Here is a 21,798-nt window from a genome sequence, read left to right as displayed (position 1 = left end):
TCCTGTTTGCACGTGTCCTGTAAATTTCTGTCGACTTCCGGAGCCCCAGGGCTCTTAGAAGCCGGGCAGGCCAGTGCTCTTTCAAAGGAGGAGGGAGGCAGAGAGCTGTTGGATCATTGAATTTTGAGCTGACGACACGCCTTGAGACCCATGGGATCATTCTATGCTGCAACGAGGCCCTGCCTGCCTCACCAGATGTGGTGAGCCCATCCTATCTCACTCGGAGGGGGCCAAAATCGGATCTGAAGGGGAGTTCCGAGAACCCAGCAGGCGTCCTGAAGCTCCCCCTCCCTCGGTGGAAGTCGACTTAAGAAGGTCCGGAGGACAGGACTCCTGGCGGTTTGGCCCTGGGACAGGACACCCGCGGCACCCTCTCCCAGGCTGCCCCAAACTGGACCCCGGATCCAGTCGCTGCGGAGGCTTCAACAGGAGCCCCTCTGCTACCGCGAAGTTGCCATTGTTTAAAGGAGCAGCAGCCTGACTTCCAACACCAGAGCTTTAGTCGGCCCAGCCAATGTGCCTCAGCAAGGCTGTAGCTGACTGTCTCTTCACAGTAATTTCCACTGTTGTCTTAATATCAAGTCCCTGAATTTTAGCATAGCAGGAGTTCTCCATGGCTGTGCTTCGGTGAAGGGGCGTCGTGCCTCCGGCCTGTCTTGCAGGAGTTTTAATACCCTTCCCATTCTGCGCTGGCTCCTTGCTAGGACCAAGATGACGGCATCCCCGCCAAGGACAAAGGCCTCACAGATGCTCATTGTCCACCCGCAGGAGTGTGCCCACAGACCTTCAAGAAGACGGTTCTCACTCCTCTCGCCCTTTGCCCTCATTGAGAAATCTACCCAAAGCTATACACTGGGATGGAGAAGGAAGATGGCAACAAGATGGGGCAAGCATGTCTGTCACTCAAACACTGGCCTTCCTCGCCAAGTCACCCATTTGGCACTTTTTCCTGGATGCTAGTGATAGTGGCATTGTGTTGTGACATTGGCCTCTGCTCTGTCCTCCTTCTTGCTCTGTCTGCCCAGTTCCTGTGAAGCCTAGAGGCTTCTTATTCTGGCTCCATGTCTTCAACAAAGAACACTTCCCAGTCCATTAGGGAGAAATTTCGTTGGGGTCCCTTTTATGATTGCTTCCTTCTTCAAACCGATTTCTGGATGATAGGGTGTGATGATCCTGGAGTTCTGGGCTTCCGTACCTGTCTTGGACAGGGAAGCTCCCTTGGTCTGCATGTCCCAAGTAATTGCTTCATGGTAAGTCCAGGAAGAGCGGGAAGCAACCCCACCATGGCTGACCTTTGCCTTCAAGGAAAGTTAGTGTTACATCCCACTTGCCCTTCCTCTCTCATTCCTGAGGGCCATCCGGTTCCTCTGCTCCTGGGGAAAGTGCCTTCAGGCACCGAATCTTTTGGCTGCCACGGATGTCAAGGAGCCAAAGGGACTGGGTTTTGCTGGGTGCAGGGGAGGTGGCGTCAGGGGTACCTACCGGTGGCAGGATGTCGGTGTGGTGTAGTTTGTCGAAACCTCTTGGCCCCTCTGGCAGTCATTCCTGAATGTGGCTTGGACTCAGGCACAGGCCCTGTCTCACAGCTTTTCTGGTGTGCTTGGCTTTTCCTTGGCTTTGTGTGGGAGGTCCCAGTGACCCACCTGCGCACACCTGGACATCACTATCCATCTCAGCGTCGCCCCATACGGCAATCAAAGACACACACTGACTCCATCTGTTCTTGGGGAACATTAGTGCCACGTGTTGTCACATTAGCTCCATCTTGGACTCGCTTCTGTCTGTCCTTGCACATGCCGCGGAAAGCGGTGTCGGGATGCCAGAGTCCCGGACCTTGGAGATGAAGTCAGGCCACTGCTCCACCTAGGAAGGAGGGAGGCAGTGGGCTCATAGGTCAGTGCATTTTCAGCTGACAGTACGCCTTGCAGCCCTTAGGATCTTTCTGTGCCCCAGCGAGACCCTTCCCGCCTCACTGCATTGTAACCCCATTCCTGATCACCCCGTGCGATCCATAGTCAGATCTGAAGAGGAGTCCAGAGAGCCCAGCCGCACCCTGAAACTCCTCCTCCACAGGGAACCGAAGAAGAAGACCGATCAAGAAGTTCCTGATGACAGGACCTCTATGGGTCCAACCCTTGGGTCTCCCGCAGGACCCTCTCGTAGTCCTCTTCCCACCCGCGGCCTCGGACTGCGCTGCCGCCGCCACCGCTGCCCCGGTCCCCTCAGCCGCGCGTCGCCGCCATTTTTTAAAGGATCAGCAGCCTGACTCTCCGGAGCAAGCGGAGATTCGGCCTCGCCAGTGCGCAAGCGCAAGGCCTGAGCCACCGCTTTGGTCGTAGTGATTGCCACCTTTGCCCGGGGATGGGTCCCTGAGACTTTGCGAAGTAGGAGCTCCGGTGTGATAGTGCGTCAGAGTCGGGTCTGAGAGCAGTCCTGGCCAGGGCATTAACAGGATGGTCTCCGGAGCCTGGGATTCTCGGAGGGTCGACCATCAGGAAAAAACCTCAGAAGGAAGAAACCTCAGGCGGATCGCCAGGGCGGCAGCGCGAGATCCCAGCCTCAGGCCTGGATTCGGGGAGGGTCGACGAGACCCCTATCCCAAACTTCACTTCACCCACTGCCGCCCCAGTCCCCGCAGCCGCCGCTCCGGGATCATTTTTCTTTTCTTTCTTTTTTTTTTTTTTATAGTCGGAGTCTCACTCTGTCACTCAGTCGAGTGCAGTGGCGGGATCTCAGCTGACTGCAAACTCTGCCGCCCAGATTCAAGTGATTCTCTTGCCTCCACCTCCCGAGTACCTAGGACTAGAGGGATTAGTCAGAGTCGGGGCTAAGACCAGTCCTGGCCAGGGCATCAACAGGATGGTCTCTGGAGGCCGGGATTCACGGTGGGTCGTCCAGGAGGAAGAAACTGCGGGCGGAGGGCCGGGGAAGCAGCGCGGGATCCCAGCCTCAGGCCTGCACGGACGGTGTGCCAGTGAGTCTCTTCAAAAAAGGAGAGGTTTGCTTATGTGTCCGTGGGCTGCTCTCTCACCAGTGGGTTGTAGTCGTGGAGAGCAGAACCCAGAAAATTCAGGGGCTGCCTGGAGGTAGGTGTTACCGTGCCACTGCTGTATGTCTTTGTGCGTTTGTGTGTGTGCGTATGTATCTCTCTTGTTTCTCTCTCTCCCCTTTCTCACTCATTTGCTCTGTGTCCGTCTGTGTGTGCGTGTGTGTGTGTGTGTTGGGACACATGTCCCCTGTGCGCCAGAGGTCGGTATCTTCTACGTCCGCCTTTCTTGTGGTCAGCCTCTCCTCGCCTCTCTGCCTGGCTTGTGTGGCCGGTTGTTAGTCATTTTTCAGGTGGCTCCAGTTTAGGTTTGTGAAGGTCCAGATGAAGTGGGGAGCTGCATCTCTCTAGTAAGAATTTAAATCACCTCCCCACCCTGAGAGGCCTCTTTTCTAGGATTAAGGCCTCCACCCCACAGTCAAGGATAAAAGCCTCACCGGAGAGGTCATTGTCTACCCGCAGGAGCAGTGCGGAGCGACCTGAAAGAAGATGGTTCTCGTTCGTCTCTCTCTTTCATTTTCTTGAGAAATCTAGCCACAGGGTAACACAGGTTTTGAGAGGATGGGAACGGGACGTGGCAAGGATCTGTGAGTGTGCAGGCTGTGTTTCACATATCATTAAACATAGTCTAGTGAGGGTTCTGCAGATAGCTGGCGTTTAAGTTTGTTTTATTGAATCAAGGAAAAGAAAAAATGCTGAGAAAAAAATGACACATCTTGCCTGCCAACCCATCTGACTGTTACAAATTTAATAGAAATTTTAATTTATCTTCAATTGTAAAGGTCCTTGGCAGTGATACCTAATTTCCTAAGATAGCCTTGCTTTATATTGTATGATTAAGATGTCATGCATATCAGAGTATCTGGAAATTCTTCCCAACGTCCTTGACATGGGTGATTAATCACATTCCCAAAATAACATACCAAAATGAATAACAAAATCTTTTTAAGTTGTGGTTGCTTCATGCACAAAACATTTCATGTGTGTCTGGCACTCATCCGGGCACAGATTTCATCTTAACCTAAGTATTGAAATGCTTGTGCCGTTTGATTAATTTTTCTATGTAAATACTTTGATAATAAGCTACATTGAGGCTGGGTGCAGTGGCTCACACCTCTAATCCCAGTTCTTTGGGAGGCTGAGGCCAGCGGATCACAAAGTCAGGAGATCAAGACCATCCTGGCCAACACGGTGAAATGCTGTCTCTTCAAATATACAAAGAATTAGCCAGGTGAGGCCAGGCTCTGGCTTATGCCTGTAATTCCACACTTTGGGAGGCTGAGGAGGGTGGATCACCTAAGTTCAGGAGTTCGAGACCAGTCTGCCCAACATGGCAAAACCCTGTTTCTAATAAAAATACAAAAAATTAGCCGGGTGTGGTGGCAGGTGCCTGTAATCCCAGCTACTCGGGAGGCTGAGGCAGAAGAATCCCTTGAACCCAGGAGGCGGAGGTTGCATTGAGCTGAGATCATGCCATTGCACCATGGGTCCTCGGTGACAAGAGTGAAACTCTGTCAAAAAAAAAAAAAAAAACCTGATCTATACTAAAAACACAAAAATTAGACCCTGAAGGTCACGTCCAAATGAGAAAGACATTGTTTGGCTCAAGACATTGTTAGTGAGGTGACTGACACCTGTAACCCCAGCACTTTGGGAGGCCGAAGCTGGTGGATTACCTGAGGTTAGGAGTTGGAGACCAGCCTGACCAACATCGTGAAACTCCATCTCTACTAAAAAAAAGTTCATGAAAATTAGCCGGCTATGGTTGTTCATGCCTGTAAATCCCAGCTACTTAGGAGGCTGAGGCAGGAGACTCGCTTGAACCCGGGTGGCAGAGGTTGTGGTGAATGGAGATCACACCACTGCACTCCAGCCTGGCAACAAGAGTGAAACTCTGTCTCAAAAAACAGAATAGTGCAGAGTAAGAGCAGATTTATGTATGTATGTATGTATGTATGTATGTATGTATGTATGTATGTATTTTCAGAGTAGCAGGGAATCTGGAATTTTGGATGAAATGTCTGTTTCCAGAAGCTGAAAATGCTCTCAAATGGAAAATTCAGGCTAGCCTCTATCAAGCTTCTCCTTGTTCTATGTGTGAATAGCATGGGACAGAGGGAACAGCTTGAGCCAAGGCAGGATGGTGGGATGGGACAGATGGCCAGGGCTGCTGCACTGGGGGCCGTAGTGGAGAATTTGGCTGGAAATGCAGGTAGGACCAGACCATGAAGAGTCTCAAACACAGACCTGAGGACTCTGACCTTTATCCTGGGGGTGGCAGGAAACCATGTTATGTGAAGGAACAAGGCTGTTTCTCCCTCAGCACTAGTGCAAAGAAAGGCCAGGGAGGCCCTCAGTGGAAACTTGCTGCTGGATTTGTTGATGTGCCTTTTCTCCTGCCTGCAGTAGGGTCAGAATGGCCTGGGGTACCGCACACTTCCTGCCAGGAATAGAAGGCCCCACAGCTATAGCACCCCTCTTCCCTTTAGTTCTTTGGAAGGATGAGCAAACTATTCAGCCTCTCTGAGCCTCAGTTTTCTCATCCATAAAATGAAGACAGTACACCAACCTCGCAGGTCACAAGGATGTTATGAAATTTGGTGAGCACAGCATAGCGGGTGTATTTTTGGGTCCTATTATTACATGTGAACCAAGTTGCCTTGTAGAAAAGGCACAGGCTCAGAGGACTTGTGTTTCAATCCCACTATGCCCCTGTAATGCCCACCTCTCAGGGATGATGGAAAGATTAAATTCACGGAGATGATGCTTGTGCAGCATCTGATACCCAGCAGATGCCTAAGAACCTAACCTACCACCCACCTGAGCAAGCACAAGCAGTCCTGCTCCTCCTGCAAGCAGTGGAGATGCTGCCAACAACTCACCTTATAACACTGCTCCTCCTCCCTCTCTGCAGGGGGCATTTTGTAGGCCTCAGTCGCTGGGCTTGCTGTCCTCTCACCTGCCACTCAGCGCGGGGCTCAGGGCATGCATTCTTCACCTTTGCAAGAAGCTTCTCTATGCATCCCTGTCCCCAGGCTTGCTGAGTGCATTCACCTATTGTCTTATTTATAATCAGGACAGACTTGCTCCCCACTGTGTAGATGAGGAAATGGAGACCTAGAAAGGGAAGGAAAGACCAACACTCTGAGCACCTGCAATATGCCTGAGGCAATGTACCCATTAGCTCTGCTTCACAGCAGCCCAAGAGGGAGGTATTATTCTTCCCCTGTGTAAATGTGGGTGTTGAGGCTCAGAGAAGGGCAGTGACTTGTCCAAGGTCACATAGCAAGCAAGCGTCCGTGGCTGAGGGCAAACCCAGGTCTTTCTGACTTCAGAGTGTGGGATTTAGAACAAATATTTGCAACGTGAGGTTGACAGATCCATCCCCTACTGCTGTTCCAAGGACCAGATGGGGTCATAAGTGTGTGAGTACCTGACATGGTGCCCAAGGACTGGGAGTAGAAGCAGAATCCCATCCACCTCCACCTAATCATACAGAGAAGAGAGACAGGAGCCCAGGGAGGGCAGTGCTGTGCCCAAGCTGTCAGCAAGCAGTAGGCAGAGCCCAGGCCCCTGCTTTCCCGTGGCCACCCCTTCCCAGTTCAGGGCAAGGCCACCTCTCCAGGGCCTTTCCTTCCCCTAGAGAGGAAACTCCCCAAGTTCCTCTGAGCAGACAGGAGAGCGAATGAGAGCAGAAAATTCCACTTCGGCACACACACCTGGAGCCTGAGGCTGAAAGCTGGAATCCCAGACTTTGACACTCAAGAAGGCACCTCCACACTCTTTCAGCACCTCCACCTGGGACCTTCATGAGAACCTTGCTTCCCTCCCAGGGGAGAGGGGGTGACCCAGAGACACTGGGGCCCTTAGAAGGGACTATGAGTTGGCAGTGACTGCAACAGCATGGTGGGATTGTGGGAGGTGTAGGAAGCAGGGGAAGCAGATCACAGCACTCAGGATGGCCAGAGCTGAAGGCATCAGAGTCCTCTGCCCTTGCTCTGCAAAAAAAAAAAAAACCCACAGCATATTCCCCTCCCACTCCACACCACCCATGGTCAGCAGTCGGCCCCAGAGGAGGAGCAGCGAGGCCTCAGGAGGACGGCAACCACTGCTGGCAAGGCGTTGGTGTTCTCCTGTTGAACTGCACAGGTTGTCAGCATCAGACAAGGTCGCTCTGTGACCATGATGGGTCAAGACAAAGCAGCTATCATGGCTCAGCTCATGCAAAACATGGACAAAAGTGACCTCACACCCCCTCTCCTGTGGCTATGTCATGACCACTACCTCCTTGTCAATTGCAGGGTTAGCTTTGGTTTTGTCTTCCTTTCTTCTAGGTAAGATTGGGGAAGATGCCAGGTGATAGAATCCACCCTGCCTCTGACAGCATCCAATCTGGAGCAAAGGCTTCTTTCAACCCTCCCGCAAGCTTCCAATACAAGCCCAAATTCTGGAACAAGTCTTTTCCAAAACCTCCTTCAGAGAAGCTCCCTGGCTCCAGGCAGTGCTTGCTCCCCTGCCTGCAGCAGGAAGCCCAGCTTGCGAACTGCAAGTGTGCTCCAGGTGGTCCCTGGATGCAGGGTATTAACAGATGGATCCCATCGATACGCCTACTGCATAACCATGTAAGCATATCATCCCCCACTTGCACATGAGGAAACGGAGTTCCGCAGGGTGGAGAAGGGAAGACATAATTTGTCCTTCAAATGCGATACCGGTGAGATGTGAGACGCAGCATCCCTCATAACTAAGCGAGGCAGTGGGCACACCAGGACCCTCCCAGGCAGATCGGGTGTGTGGTCGCCCGCATTGCATAGCATGGGCGGGAGTGGGGGAGACCACAAATGTGTCTCGCCACCTCTCCACTTGCCTGACCTCCCTGCAGACCCCCAGGACAGGGTTAGCATCTGCTTACTGGCAGGCCTGGCCACCAGAGGTCTCTGCTCTTTTCTAAGTTCCCTGTGGTTGTGGTTCACAGGATGGGGGCTGCTCCTGAGATTCAACACCACACAGGCACTGCACAGCACTGTGCCATTGTGGTGGGCACTCGCTTTCCAGATAGGGCCCATGTTGCCAGCAGACATGATGCCTCATTTACCCTACCCTGAGTGCAATAGGTCGTTTTATAGAAAAAAACTTGGGCCAGTCGTGGTGGTTCACACCTGTAATCCCAGCACTTTAGGAGGCCAAGGCGGTCAGATCACAAAGCCAGGAGCTCAAGACCAGCCTTGCTAATATAGTGAAACATTGTCTCTATGAAAAATACAAAAAATAGACAGATGTGGTGGTGGGTGCCTGTAGTCCCAGCTACTCAGGAGGCTGCTGCAGGAGAATCCCTTGAACCCAGGAGGCGGAGGTTGCGGTGAGCCAAGATCATGCCACTGCACTCCAGCCTAGGCAACAGAGCAAGACTCCATCTCAAAAAAAAAAAAAAAAGAAAGAAAGAAAAGTAAAGGAAAAATATTTGTAGATGAATGAAGGTGACTCCTTTGAATATTGGAAATGATTTTATTTTAGCCATTGGTCTGGCAGTCATTCTGATGGGGTGACATGTGTCCCTGCCTTAGTCAGCAGAGCACAGGAGTGTGCTACACCTCCCCTCATCTGAAGATTCAGCCCGTGAGCAGGAACGCCTGTCTTTGTGTCATACCAACAGAGAGGATGTGTCTGGTTTCACCATTCACTGCAGAGGCAGAAATTACCCAGAAAGAAGAGATAGTCTGTTCCCGGGAGTGTGTCCTTTTGACTCAGCATGGGGGTCATCTCCCTTCCTTGGCCAGGTCCCCCAACCTGAACACAGAGGCAGAGAACATGTGAAGGGCTCACATTCGCAGGTGGTCCAGGGTACAAGCACTGAGCCTGTGGTCCTGGTCACTGCCCTTTTCTCCACAGCATGGCTGCCACCATCCTGGGCTGGGGCACAGAGGGGCTTTGCAGAGATCAGCATAACAAAAGCATCAGTGAGATGCTGCAATAGCAAACTGTGATACCTTCGTGGGCTGCCAAGGCAGCCTAAGCTATTTGCTGCTGAACTCAGTGTCCCCAGACAGCTGTGTGGCTGTCACTGCCTCTGGTATGTCCATTTTACTTCTCTCCTTCTGCCTGAGCTTCTGCTCTGAACTCTGTCTCTAACTTACAAGAAATCAAGCTCACTGGATTCTGAGATCTTCAGGGTCAAGGACTGTGTCAGTAGTAAATGTCTCTTTCTAGAGATCACAGCTTAGTATCCGGCACAGAGCAGATACTCAGCCAATGCCAAATGATTCATTTGCCAGAAAGCTGAATTTCATCCATAATCCTAGTCAATGCAAATACATTCTGCCGGTGGGGTGTGTTTGTCCTCTGAAGGCGTTTTCCCAGGCTTTGTAAATACATACAGGCCATTTAGAAATTTGAATGTCAAAGAATAAAGGAGCTTAGAAAGTAAACATTGGAGAAGTGTGGGAGGGTGGTATTATTTGCAAGACATTATTTGGTCCTTGTGAGTTCTATACATCCTCGATGAGCACCGATTCTGGGCCAGGCCAGACACCCAGCTGGACCCAGGAGATACTGAGGTGAGTAAAGCCAAAATGCCTCCCTTCAGCAAGAGGCAGGCAGTCACACCAAAGTGATAAAGGCACAAAACCAAGAGGCAGCAGAGGAGCAAGGACTACCTTGTTCCTGGACTCTGTGACCTCAGGGAGAGCTTTGAAAGGAGGACATCTGTGCAGGTCTTGGAAGGATGAACACAAATTTGCCGAGCAGGAAAGGGAGCCAAGGAAATCCCAATGGAGAACAGCTTGGGTGAGAGTGCGAGCCACGGGATTGAGGGGCACAGGCATGGAACTGGAGGAGCCGAAAGAATGAGGGAGGTCAGCAGAGGTCAGTCACAGAAGGGTTTGAATCCTGGTGAGGGAGCAGTGGGTGCTGCATGAGGGACATGGGCCTGGAGGAGATTCAGTTAGCTCTGAGTGAAGATGGAGCACACCATCCACTAGGGAACCACAAGACACAACAGAAATAAGAACCCTGAGAAGCCTGCACAAAGGATGAGAGGCCCAGGGGTGGCACCAAGAAGGTCCCTGTCTGAGGCCAGCTTTGAACGGAGACAGAAAAGGTTCTTGAGGGCCTCAGCTGCTGCAAACCTCCTCAACAAATCATATTTTACCTTCAAATATTTGCTAAAGAATACTAACTATTGGAAGAGCAATGGTCCATTGATAATAATTATTCCCTCACTGTACATTTTTTACAATTCTCAAAATGCTGTCGGTCCAGTGTCTCATTGGAACCCCCATATAATCCCATTTTACAAATAGGGAAACGAGGCCCTGTGATGTCACACCGAGGTTTGCAGCAGTTCCAGGATAGAAAATAGGGAGCACTTTCATCTCAGCAATGGGTATAAGTCTCAAAGTTCCTTTTCTGGGAGGGGGTCCTTGAGGCCATCCAGCAGCCCATAGTCCAAGTCTTCTTCTTCCTCCTTGGGCTTCTCCACACCTGTGTTCAAAGCCTCCTTCTCCTCCTTTGTTCTCAGGTACCACTACCAGTTGTTGGGCAGGGTGACCTCCTGCTGCTGCCCATCCTAGGGTGCATCCTCCAACATGGGTGCATTGTGGTTCAGCCAGCACCTACACCACCTGAAGCCCAGGGCTCCTGTGGTGGGCCTGAGGTTCCTCCCTATCAATGGAGATGTGCCGGGGTTGCTGCCTTTGCTGAAGCCCATGTCCAGGTCATCTTCGGGGTGGCCCAGGGTACAGGGCTCTGGGGACAGGCCAGAGGGCTGCAGGGGAAAAAACCAAGAGGATGAGGGGATCTCTGAGTTAGACCGCCTGGATTTGCATGCCAGAGACTAGCTGCAAGGCCTGGGGAAGACTGGTTCACCTCTCTGGGCATCAGTTTCCTCCCATGTAAAGTGGGAGGTATAACAGATTCACTCCTACAGTTGTCTCTGAGCTTTACAGCAGGTAATGTGTGCAAAGTACTTCGCACAATGCCTGGCACATGGTAAGTGAGAATAAACAGGGTTACTATGATATCATCATCTGAGCTAGGTCACTCATGCACTTCTCCAATGCTTCAGGGTTCCCCTCCATCCCTCAGAGGGTAGCAGCAAGTGAAAGGGCTGCCCCTGGCCTTGAGGAGTTCACATCTTCTCATTTCCCAGGGGTCTCTGTCCTGTGACCACACATGCCTGGCATGCAGCAGGCGCCTCATCCACATCTGGTGAAAGAGTGGAAAGCAGGTCATTATCATGTATTGTTTGTCACAGAATCTGCAGTAGGTGACAGAGAAGTGAGTGACTGTAATTGTGCCCACCAGTTCCTGTCCCTGAATTTTCAGGGATCAAGAGGCCTTAGCAAGTCTAGTACCAGGGAGTGGGCACTGTGTGGTGGGGCAGGAGGCAGGTCCTGAGAAAGGCAGTGGGGTGAGGAGAGGAACTCTGCCTTTGAGGTCTGGGAGATCCTCCACCCGAACCTCACCAAAGGCCCCGGGCAGGTCATCCCTCCTCCCAGAATCTCTCTATGCTGTTCTGTATAATGGGGCTAGCATGGAAGAGATACTTGCACAACCATGTTCAGAGCAGCATCATCCACAATAACCAAAAGGTGGAAGCAACCCAAGTGTCCATGGATGGATGGACAGATCAACAAAATGCTGTCTATGCATACAATGGAATAGTGTTCAGCCTTGAAAAGGAAGGAGATTCTGATGCCTGCTGCATCAAGAATGAACCTTGAGGACATTAGGCTGAGCAAAATAAGCCAGACCAAAAAGACAAATGCTGTATTATTCCACTTTTCCAAGGCACCTAGAGTAGTCAAATCCATAGAGACAGACAGGAAAATGGTGGCTACCAGGTCCTGGGGAGGGTGGTGATTGGGGAGTTGTTTTTAAATGAGTTACAGAATTGTAGTTTTACAAGATGAAAAGCATTCTGGAAATTGGTTGCACAACATTGTGAATGTATTTAGTGCCACTGAAATGTAAACTTAAACATAGTTAGACAGTAAATTTTAGTTTATTTTACCACAATTTTTATAATGGGGTAGTTGTGCCTGTCTTCTTGTGTTGCTGTAGGATTTCATGAGATAACATATAAGGAACCACCCAGCATGTTGCCTGGCACATAGTAACTGCTCAATAAATCACAACTGGATGCTATTGAAGATAAAGTTACCTGACTTCTCTGAGGCTTGCTCTCTTCAGCTGAAACTTCTCCCAAAATATATTAGATGAGACCCTACTGTATTATACTGGGTTCATAAATACCACTCCCCCATTTCCCTTCCCACAGAGTGCAGTGAATAGAAGACACTTCTCTGCACCCCAAAAGCTCCATGCTGATTGCGAGAAGGAAATGCTGGATGGAGGGGTTCCTGGAACTACTGTGAGGGGTGAGCTTTCCCCAGATGTCTAGAAATGAGGCAGAGGCCTGACATCTTCCACCCCCACTAAGATTGCCTTGCAGTTCCCAGCTGGCTCTATACTTCCTAGAAACTGCCACTTTTCTGCCTCCATTACCTCATAGCCCAGTCAGCACCATTATCATCATCACCATGATCGCCATCACCATCCTTACAATCACCAACACTATCATCATCACCATCACCATTCTTACCCTCACCATTCTCACCATCATCAACACCAGCATCTTCACCATAACTATCACTATCATTATCACCACCTTCAACATCACCATCCTCACCATAATAATTATTGTCACCCTCCCCATCCTCATAATCATCATCATTATTAACATTACCATCACTATCATCGTCACTATCACCATTCTCACCATCATCATCCTCATCATCATCACCATTATCCTCACCATAACTATCGCTGTTATCATCACCACCTTCGCCATCACCATCCTTATCATCACCATCACAATCACCACCATCACCATTCTCACCATCACCATGTTCACCTTTACCATTCTCACCATCATCATCACCTTCATCATCCTCAACATAACTATCACTTCATTATCACCACCTCCACCTTCACCATCACCATCTTCACTGTCATCATCACCACCATCACAATGATCCTTGCTACATGGAACCATGCATTCTGGGTAGGAGGGCTCTTGGGTCAGGGCATCTAACACATCTTGTAGGATAGAAACCCAGCCCCTCATGGTCTCACAGTTGGTGAAGTAACTGATTCTTGTGAGGTCATGTTCCTCTGGGTGATGTGGGATGTCACAAGACCAATAAATATGGGCTGAAGCCCACATCACTTCTTTTTTTGTAAAATAAGCTACATCATCAGTAGTAATTGTATGATAGCAGAGAATAAGAACTCAGCAAATGTAAATAATTTGATGCTATGAGAAGCATATGAAGCGGAGTTCATATTCCGGTATGCATCTATTCCAGTGACGGCAATCCTTTACCACTTCCATGAAGGAGAGGAGAAAATATTATTACAACATTACCAGAAATCTGTCTGGTCTAGGCAAGGCAGTTCCTCTTTCCAGGGTCTCAGCATTGCTCATTGTCGGCAGTCAGGGCACTCATCTGGGCAGTAGGCAGCACTGCTGCAGGGAAGTTCATGTTATTGGAAACATGTAGCATCTTCTCCTGCTACCATTGCCACATTGTCCACGAACTCACTGGGCAAACGATGAGGAATCTGGGAAAAGTTCTCCTAACCAGAACATAATCATCCATATCAGGATATCAGCATCCACCCAACACTACTGTCCAATCACCAGATGCTATAATCTCATCCAAATTTTCTCAGTTGTGCCCTAAATACATTTTTTTTTAACTTTGTAATCCAGGATCCAATCCAGGATTTCCCATTGCATTAATTGTCATGTCTCTTAAGCTCCTTCAAACAGTTCCTCTGTTTTGCCCTATTTTTCATAACCTTAAGAGTTTTAAAGAGCATAAGCATTTATGAAGGATGTGCTCACCTTTTTCCATCTGATGTGTTTCCACATCCGGACTTAGGTCATGTATCTTTCACAAGAAAACCACAGAAATACTGCTGTGGTCTTCCTAGGACATCACAGCAGGAGGCACATGATCAAGTTTGTGCCAGATTTCTCCACCACAAAGTCATCATTCTTCCAATTGTAATTGAGAAGTATTTCATATGAAGATGTTAATTACACATACACATGAATGTATATTTATATGTAAAATATATACAAAATATTATTTCAATGTCTAACCAATATAAAAGTTATTAATTAGATATGTTTAATTTTATTTCCTACTAAGTTTTCAAAATCTGGTGTGTGTTTTACCCTGACAGCACATCTCAGACCAGCCTTGCCACATTTCAAGTGCTCAATATTCACATGGCTGTGGCTACCATATTTGTCAGGGCAGCACTAAAGCACTAAAGAACTTCTGCCTTGGAGAAGTTCTAAGCTTTCAAAATGTTTGGCAAATATATTTTATAAAATTCTTCAGAATCCATAAATAGGCAATTACACATTCAGTAAGCCATAGAATCCAACATGACATTAAAAATGAATCCCTTGACAAAAAAGAAGTTAGGCAAAATTTTCTTCAGACCCAATGGACAAATCAATTATGATTACCTAACATGCCCATTATTATTTATTAACATCCTTCATTAATACCCCCAAACCCCATCAACAGGTAAATGAATAAACGCATTCAGGCGTATCTGAACAATGTCCCAATTCCTTACCATTCTTACTTCTTTTGCAAGCAGAAAAGACTCAGTAATAGCAAAGACTATTCAGATAGTTTGTTCTTAAGCCAGTAGTTGTAATTTCCTGGAGGTCTATGTGATATCAATTATGTACTTCAATACCTCTCACAAGTACTTTTCCTGTTTGGCCATTTTCTGCAGTATATCCATGCTCCCATTTTCTCCATTCTTTTATTTCTATCCTAGACTTTTCTTTCATTCTATAATTCTTTATCCTAAAAATATTAATTTAAGGATAACATCACAAAATAGTGTATTTCTTCAGATGATACTTCAAATTGATACTTAATATACAGAAATGACTATCATGGACATAACCCACAACATGTGAAATGTATGGCTCATTCTACTGACATGATAAAGGAAAGTTAATGACAACTGAATTTCTAGTCATTTTCCACCCAACGAGTTGCTTATAAAATGGCAAGGAATTGTAGGTATGTACAGAGTGGCTATTTTTTGGTGGGGTGTTCAGCAACTCTCCTCTTGAGAGCCCCCCTTTTCTTTGAGGACCATTTCAATGAGCACCAACTGGGCCTGACCCAACCTACCAGCCCCAGTCCTAGAGGTGATCATGATGCCCAGCTCTGGCAAAAGACTCTACCCTTGGATCGTAGCAACAGTTTCAGTACTTTTTTTTTTTTGGAATCATCAGGAAGGACTCTTGCTTTTTGTACCACTGTGGTCTGTGAGGACAAAGTAAAGTGGGTTATTTGTCGTACTATCTCTTGCTACAGAGAGAGAAGAGAGTCATCTTCAGAAGGAAAAAATGAGGCTAAAACAAAAGGAAAAGTGTCGAGAGAAAGAAGGAGAACATTTCTTGATGATTTTATATAAGCCCCTGGGTCCAGCTATGCATGACAGTGACTTGGGATAAAGCTCTGTCACTTATAGGACCATTGACTTAAATATAAAATAAAGTATTAAAAGCTATGAATTTTTAGATGAAAATACAGAAAAAAAATCTTTGTAATATTCAATTAATCAAAAATGTCTTAGATGAAGCCCCAAAAACCAAATGCACAAGAACAATTAATAAATTGGACCCCATCAATATTAAAAGCATCTGCTATTTGAAAGATAGTGTTATGAAAACAAAAAAGAAATCTCAAGGGGAAAATACTGGCAAGTCTCATATCTAATAAGGGATTTTAATCCAGAGTATATAAGGAAATTATTAAAATTTAATAATGAGAAAATAAGCAAAGAAAAAAACAAAAAGGGAAGAAGCAAAAAAAAAAATGTGAACATACATTTACCAAATATATACAGATGGCATGTAAGTACATAAAGAGATACTACATATTATTAGGCATTATGGAACCACAATAAAATACTGTTGTACACACATGAAAATGTCTAAAATTTTAAAAGAAGACCCATACAAAGTGTTGGCAAGAGTGTGGAATTCTTACATACTGCTGATAAAAATATAAAATGGTACAACCATTTTGGCAAACATTTTGACGGTCTATTAAATCTAAACCTAAACCTATTAGCTATTACACTCCTAATATTTACTCAAAGTTATAAGAACTTATGTACATGAATGTTCATTGCAAATGTACTTGTGTAAGTCCCAAACTGGAAGCAATGCAAAAACCCATCAACAGGCAAATGGATATATAAGTTGTGACCGATCTACACAATAGAATACTACTCAGTAATAAAATTAATGACCTATTGTTGCCTACAATATTGCTGAATCTCAAAATAATTATGTTGTGTGAAAGATGCCAGACCCCTCCAAAAAAGGGTCCATACTACACTTCGTTTATATAAATGTCTAGACAAGGCAAACTCTTTTATAGTGAGAGATTGGTGATTGTCAGGGAGAGTGGTAAGGTAGGAAGATACAGAAAGTTTGGGATTATAAAAGGACAAGGGGAAACTTTTATGAGTGCTGGATATGTTCATTATTTTTATTTTGGTGATGGATTTGCAAGTACATATAAAAAATAACACGCAATGGAAGTAGAAACAGTATTTTTGTTTCTTACTTAAAAAAGCACAATTTACTTACTAATGGGATGTGTGTGCCTGTTGGGCACACAGCACAACTATTCAAATCTTAAAATCAGACTGGATCTCAACCACTGGACCTTATTCCTATTCCACACTGACTTTAGCACAATACTTCCTTTCATCGCGGTAATTAACAACACCCACCTTAAAGGTAAAGAAATGCACTTCTAACTACTTTTGAACTATGAACTGCCTCAGGCTAGTAGTTCTTAAGGTCTCCAGCAAATGTTGCTTTGTTTCCCTCAAAAATATACAGCCTGGGAAACATGGCAAAACCCCGTCTCTACTAAAATTATAAAACTTAGCCAGGCATGGTGGTGCTTGCCTGTTGTCCCAGCTACTCAGGGAGGCAGAGGCTGCAGTGAGCCTAGACCTCACCACTCCACTCCAGCCTGAGGGACAGAGTGAGACCCCCATCTCAGACACACACACACACATACACATACTCACACGCTATCCGCTGGTGCCCCTGTCAGTTAAACACAGCATCTTAGAGCACCTTAGCACACAGTGTGAGAGCCGTGGTCCTAAACACTTCAATTAAAAGTGAAACATCTCTGGCTGGATTTTTAGAATATTCACTTTTTAGTGTTTTATATTATATTTAATTTTTATGTTTTAATTAATTTATCTGAATACAAGAATCCAGACATTTGGAAATAAAACAATGGAAAACATGCCTGCAAACACTAATCAGCACAAAGCTCACGTTGCTATGTTATTATTGACAGTTTAGACTTAAGCCAAGAAATATTGCTAAGATAAAAAAGATTTTATGATGTCAGTCACCAGAAAAGTATGCCAATTTTAAATATGTCTAAATATAAAATATCCCTTCAAATTATTTACTACAGAAACTGATATAACTAAAAGAAACATGGACTAATCTACAATATAGATTTTAACATACCTTTCAATTACCGGTGGAACCAACAGAAAAAAATCCATAAGAGAAAGGGAGATTTGATGAACGCAATGAACAAACTTGACAGAAACTGACATATACAGAACGCGACACTCAACGACTACTGGATACACATCCTTTTCCAGTGCACGTATCATATTTACCAACATCGATTATATGTTGGAATTTAAAGGGACTCATCAGTCATGGGATTTTGCCTAAACTTGTCTGGCCTTCAACAGGGTTCAAATACAGTTAAATTCTTATTTCATCTAAAGAGTCCTATCCTTTTTTTTGGAAATTTTACCGCAACAATCTAAGTTTGCATAACAACTGAACCCAGCCCTTGGAACTTGAAGTTTATCCTAGCCAAAGGCAGATTAAACCGTCTAAGTAATAATGTCCTTCAAATTGTTGTCCCCTGCTCCAGTAACGGAGTATAGCTCCAAGAAGCTAACAGACTGTTTGTCCTTCATAGTATACATTCTATGTTACATCAAAACATGGTATAAAGCCTTGAAATCAGCAGCAGAGAGAAAATGAGATCAACAACCATCTAGCTGTGACCTCACTACTTCGTAATTACGCTTTTAGCTGACTCCTTTACTTGATTCCTAACTGCTTATTTCTGGCAGGGTAGCACTAATCCCTGACCAAGCTGACCTTTTAAGAAGTGAGCATAATGAAAAGGCTCTACCACCAGTGATCAGTTTAACAAGCTGCAACACTGGTCAATGGCTGCAACTCTAGTCACTGGCTGCAACTCTAGTCACTGGCTGCAACTCATATTGTGGGTTTTAAGAGCTCAGAATTAACATGGAAATACTATTGACTCCAAAAGAAACCCAGAAATCTCTGGGAATCCAGCAAAGATAGAAAGGGTCCTCTCAATAGTCACCACTCACACTTTGCTTTGTTTTGGTAACTATTTTATTACATACGGAGAATATCAAAAAAGTATGCCTTTTCCTCATTGTTAATGCTAACCCTAAAATGGTAAGGCTCTTGCAAGTTGAAACCCCCAGGCTCTCACTGGCCCTTCAACAGAAGGCAGTGAAGTCATCTGCAAGAGTGATCACCCAAAAGCTTCCAGGCTGGACAAGTTGGGACTCAGTTCTTTCAGTTCCCAAATTCACAGTTCTCTTGGGATATGGTTATTTATGGAGCTCCTGAAGATGAGAAATTCCACCCAGAAAATTCTGTTTATAAAAATTACTCACATCTAATTATCTCAGGAGACATTAACACAGTAATGTTGAAAATTTTCCATTAATTGTTAATCCATGGAGAAAAACTGGACAATTATTTTTTAAAATATGGAAAGCTTCATATAATACAAATTATACTACCACATGTGATTCAACTTCTATTCATTAATGCCACAGAAGTTAATAATTACGAATTGCCAGTGGTTAAAAAAAATAAATCATTCATCATTGGAGAAGTGCAGAAGCTTTAAAAGAGATAAGAATTAGTTTTTGGCTTTGGGGCGTTTTACGCTTTCCAAAAGGTTTTGCTCTTTTTTTGCTCATGGCTTTTTCTCTCTCTCTCTCTCTTTCTGATTTCAGTTTCTTTTGATTTCTCCTGCTTAGAAATGGTGAGAGAACTTTGGATGCGGAACGTGGAGGAGGAGGAACACGAAGTGGGGATCTGCACTTGGGGTGGTCAACACTGCGGATGCCCAGCAAAGGCACTGCCTGGTCCACCTCCCGGAGGGGTCTCTGCGCCCCAGTCGGCATCGCAGCTGATGGTGAAACTTTTGTTGTGGCAGAAGAGTGTCCACAAACTTCGGAAGGTATCCGCTGCATCCTCCATGGCCGTGTATGCCTGCCGAGGGCGATCTTCTCAGGGAGCGGAAAGTCGCGTTCGTGGGCCAGGGCTGGCTGGCTGGAGCCACTTGGGCGGCGCAGCCCTGGCGGAGGTTCAGGCGGCCCCGGTGTCGCAAGCGGCTGTGAGTGATGCCTCCTTGGGGCCGGAGGGGTCCCAGGAAGGCTGCAGACCAGGGCTGACCAGCGGGCAGCATGGTGGCCGCGATGGAAGGTGACGGAGTTCGCAGCGCCAGGGGGCCCAGCAGACCAAGAGCCCGGGCATCCCGCATCGCCAGCAGCACCGCGGGGAGGCCTGGCGCTGGTGACGCGGCGGCCACTGCACGAGGCCCACGACCCAGTCCCAGAGGCCAGCCCATCATCAGCTAACATCAGGAACCCCGGGCCAGCTGAGGCCCGGGCCCCAGGGGCAAGACAAAGGGCAGAGGCTCCGCAGGCGGGGCCGAGAGCCGGCAGCGCAGGCCTGGCTCCACCGCCGCGGAGCTCGCAGGGCGCAGCAGGCACCCAGCAGCGACCAGGGATTCCAGAGGAGGCTGTGCACCCCCGCAAAGCCTCCTGCCCGGCGTCCAGCCTCTCCGCGGGGACTCCACGTGCACCCCCTCCTCATTGTCCTTGTCTAGGGCCGAGGCAAAGTCCTCGCTCCCATGGCGTGACTCCGGGGGCGCAGGAGCCTAGGCTGAGCAGGTGGAGTAGGGTGAGCACCGCCAAGAACCCAACGAGAGTGGCGCCCCAGGGCGGCACAGGAGGCCGAATTTAACCTGTCAATCATCTCAAAGATTTTATGACATCTTCTTTTTTTGACGTCTTATAATATCTATAACGTTTATTATATCTTGTGATATAATTATTAACACCACTTCATTGTGATTATTATGATTATTTTTATACCAACACATCTTCAATTATTAATATTCCCAGTTGCTAAAGAAAAATGAAAACGACTAGTTTTGAAAGCCTTACTTCTGCCAATGGAAGCACATTCCAGCATGTCGCCAACGCAATTCACTTTCCACCACTTTCACAAGAAACGTTACTGCACAATTATACTATCCTACCCTTATATACTTTGTGTGTGTGTGTACTTGTATGTATGTACATAATATATGTTATATATACATATATAAAGTATGCCAGAGATGAACAAGTATTAGAAAATTAAATGCACACAGGTCATGTCAGTGCTATGTATAATGTGGTGTACTAAGTATAGATGTTCAACAGTGTGGAATCTAGGCTGGAACAAGACTTCTAGTCTTAAGCAATTCTTTCTAGGTTCAGTCTCTGGAAATAATGCTCTGTATCAAATGTGCGAGAAAATTAATGGGTTTTAAAGACTATTCTATGTCAACTATAACATTTCATTTGGGGATTTCTGTCCCTTATAATATCTACCTCATTTTGGATGGATTCCTTGAGGCCTGGTTTATTTTTCTTTTCCTTTCTACACATCGCTGCTTAGAGTGATGAATGGAGTTGTATTTTGAATAAAATAGTTAAGCATCCTTTTGTGAGCAAGGAGCATGATGGTACTTAGACCTACCATTTCTCGTTAAGGTGGTTACGATTACGGTGGGGCTGGTGTGTTTACCTGGAGCCTGAATGTCCACTGGGACATGATACCCACTGGGATTTTTTTGTGTCAACCTGGTCTCTGATGTCCACCTGGGGATTGGGTATCCACCTAAGGCCTGATGTTTACCTGGAGCCAGATGTGCACATGAGGCCTGATGTCTATCTGTGTCCTTATGTTCACCTGGGGACTGATGCACACCTGAAGCATAGGTTTTCACCTGGGGCCTGATACCCACCTGTAGTGTGGGTGTCAACCTTGGGGCTGATGTTCAGCTGGCGTCCACTGTCGACCTGGGGCCTGGTGTACACATGGGGCCTGGGCATCCACCTGAGACTTGATGTTTAATATGGCCTAGAGTTCTTTTGGGGCCTGTTGTACCCTGGAGCCTCGGCGTAAACCTGGAGTCTGGTGTCCCAGCTGGACACCTGGGTCCCAGGTGATCTTCAGGCCCTAGGTGAAAACTCCAGGCTCTAAGTGGACAACCAGGCCCCAGGCTGATGTTTACTGGGGCCAGATGTCTACCAGGCCCCAGGTGAAAACTCCAGGCTCCAAGTGGACAACATGACCCCAGGTTCCAGGTAGACACTGGAATCCAAATCAATACCAGGCCCCAGATGGACACCCAGGCCTGTGGTGGACATCAGACTCCAGAAGGTCATCTGGCTCGAGGTGGATATCAAGCCCCAGGTGGATACCTAGTCCCCAGGTGGATATCAGGCCCCACTTTGACACCAGTCCCTGG

The 21,798-nt window shown here is 46.9% G+C and overlaps 2 protein-coding genes across 2 annotated transcripts in view; both read left to right on the top strand.

The window, feature by feature from the left end:
* The window catches only part of LOC129017993 (tensin-3-like), a 202,329-nt gene extending 194,794 nt beyond the window's left edge, over positions 1-7,535 (top strand). Inside the window, exon 19 of the mRNA XM_054459073.2 lies at positions 7,381-7,535. Coding sequence (XP_054315048.2) covers positions 7,381-7,406 — 26 coding nt within the window. The 3' untranslated portion in view covers positions 7,407-7,535. The remainder of the gene's footprint in view (positions 1-7,380) is intronic.
* A 3,114-nt stretch (positions 7,536-10,649) lies between these two features.
* On the top strand, positions 10,650-20,996 carry LOC134738732 (protein FAM182B-like). The gene is made up of 3 exons (XM_063656423.1): positions 10,650-10,686; positions 12,324-12,423; positions 19,250-20,996. Exons 2-3 carry the CDS (start codon positions 12,387-12,389, stop codon positions 19,699-19,701), a joined length of 489 nt encoding a protein of 162 aa, XP_063512493.1. The 5' UTR covers positions 10,650-10,686; positions 12,324-12,386; the 3' UTR covers positions 19,702-20,996.
* Positions 20,997-21,798: the final 802 nt, after the last annotated feature.

The sequence above is a fragment of the Pongo pygmaeus genome, chromosome 19, assembly GCF_028885625.2.
Source record: "Pongo pygmaeus isolate AG05252 chromosome 19, NHGRI_mPonPyg2-v2.0_pri, whole genome shotgun sequence".
NCBI classification, from domain to species: domain Eukaryota; kingdom Metazoa; phylum Chordata; class Mammalia; order Primates; family Hominidae; genus Pongo; species Pongo pygmaeus.
Note: the sequence above shows the minus strand (reverse complement) of the source record. Positions and strands in the feature narration are given on the sequence as shown.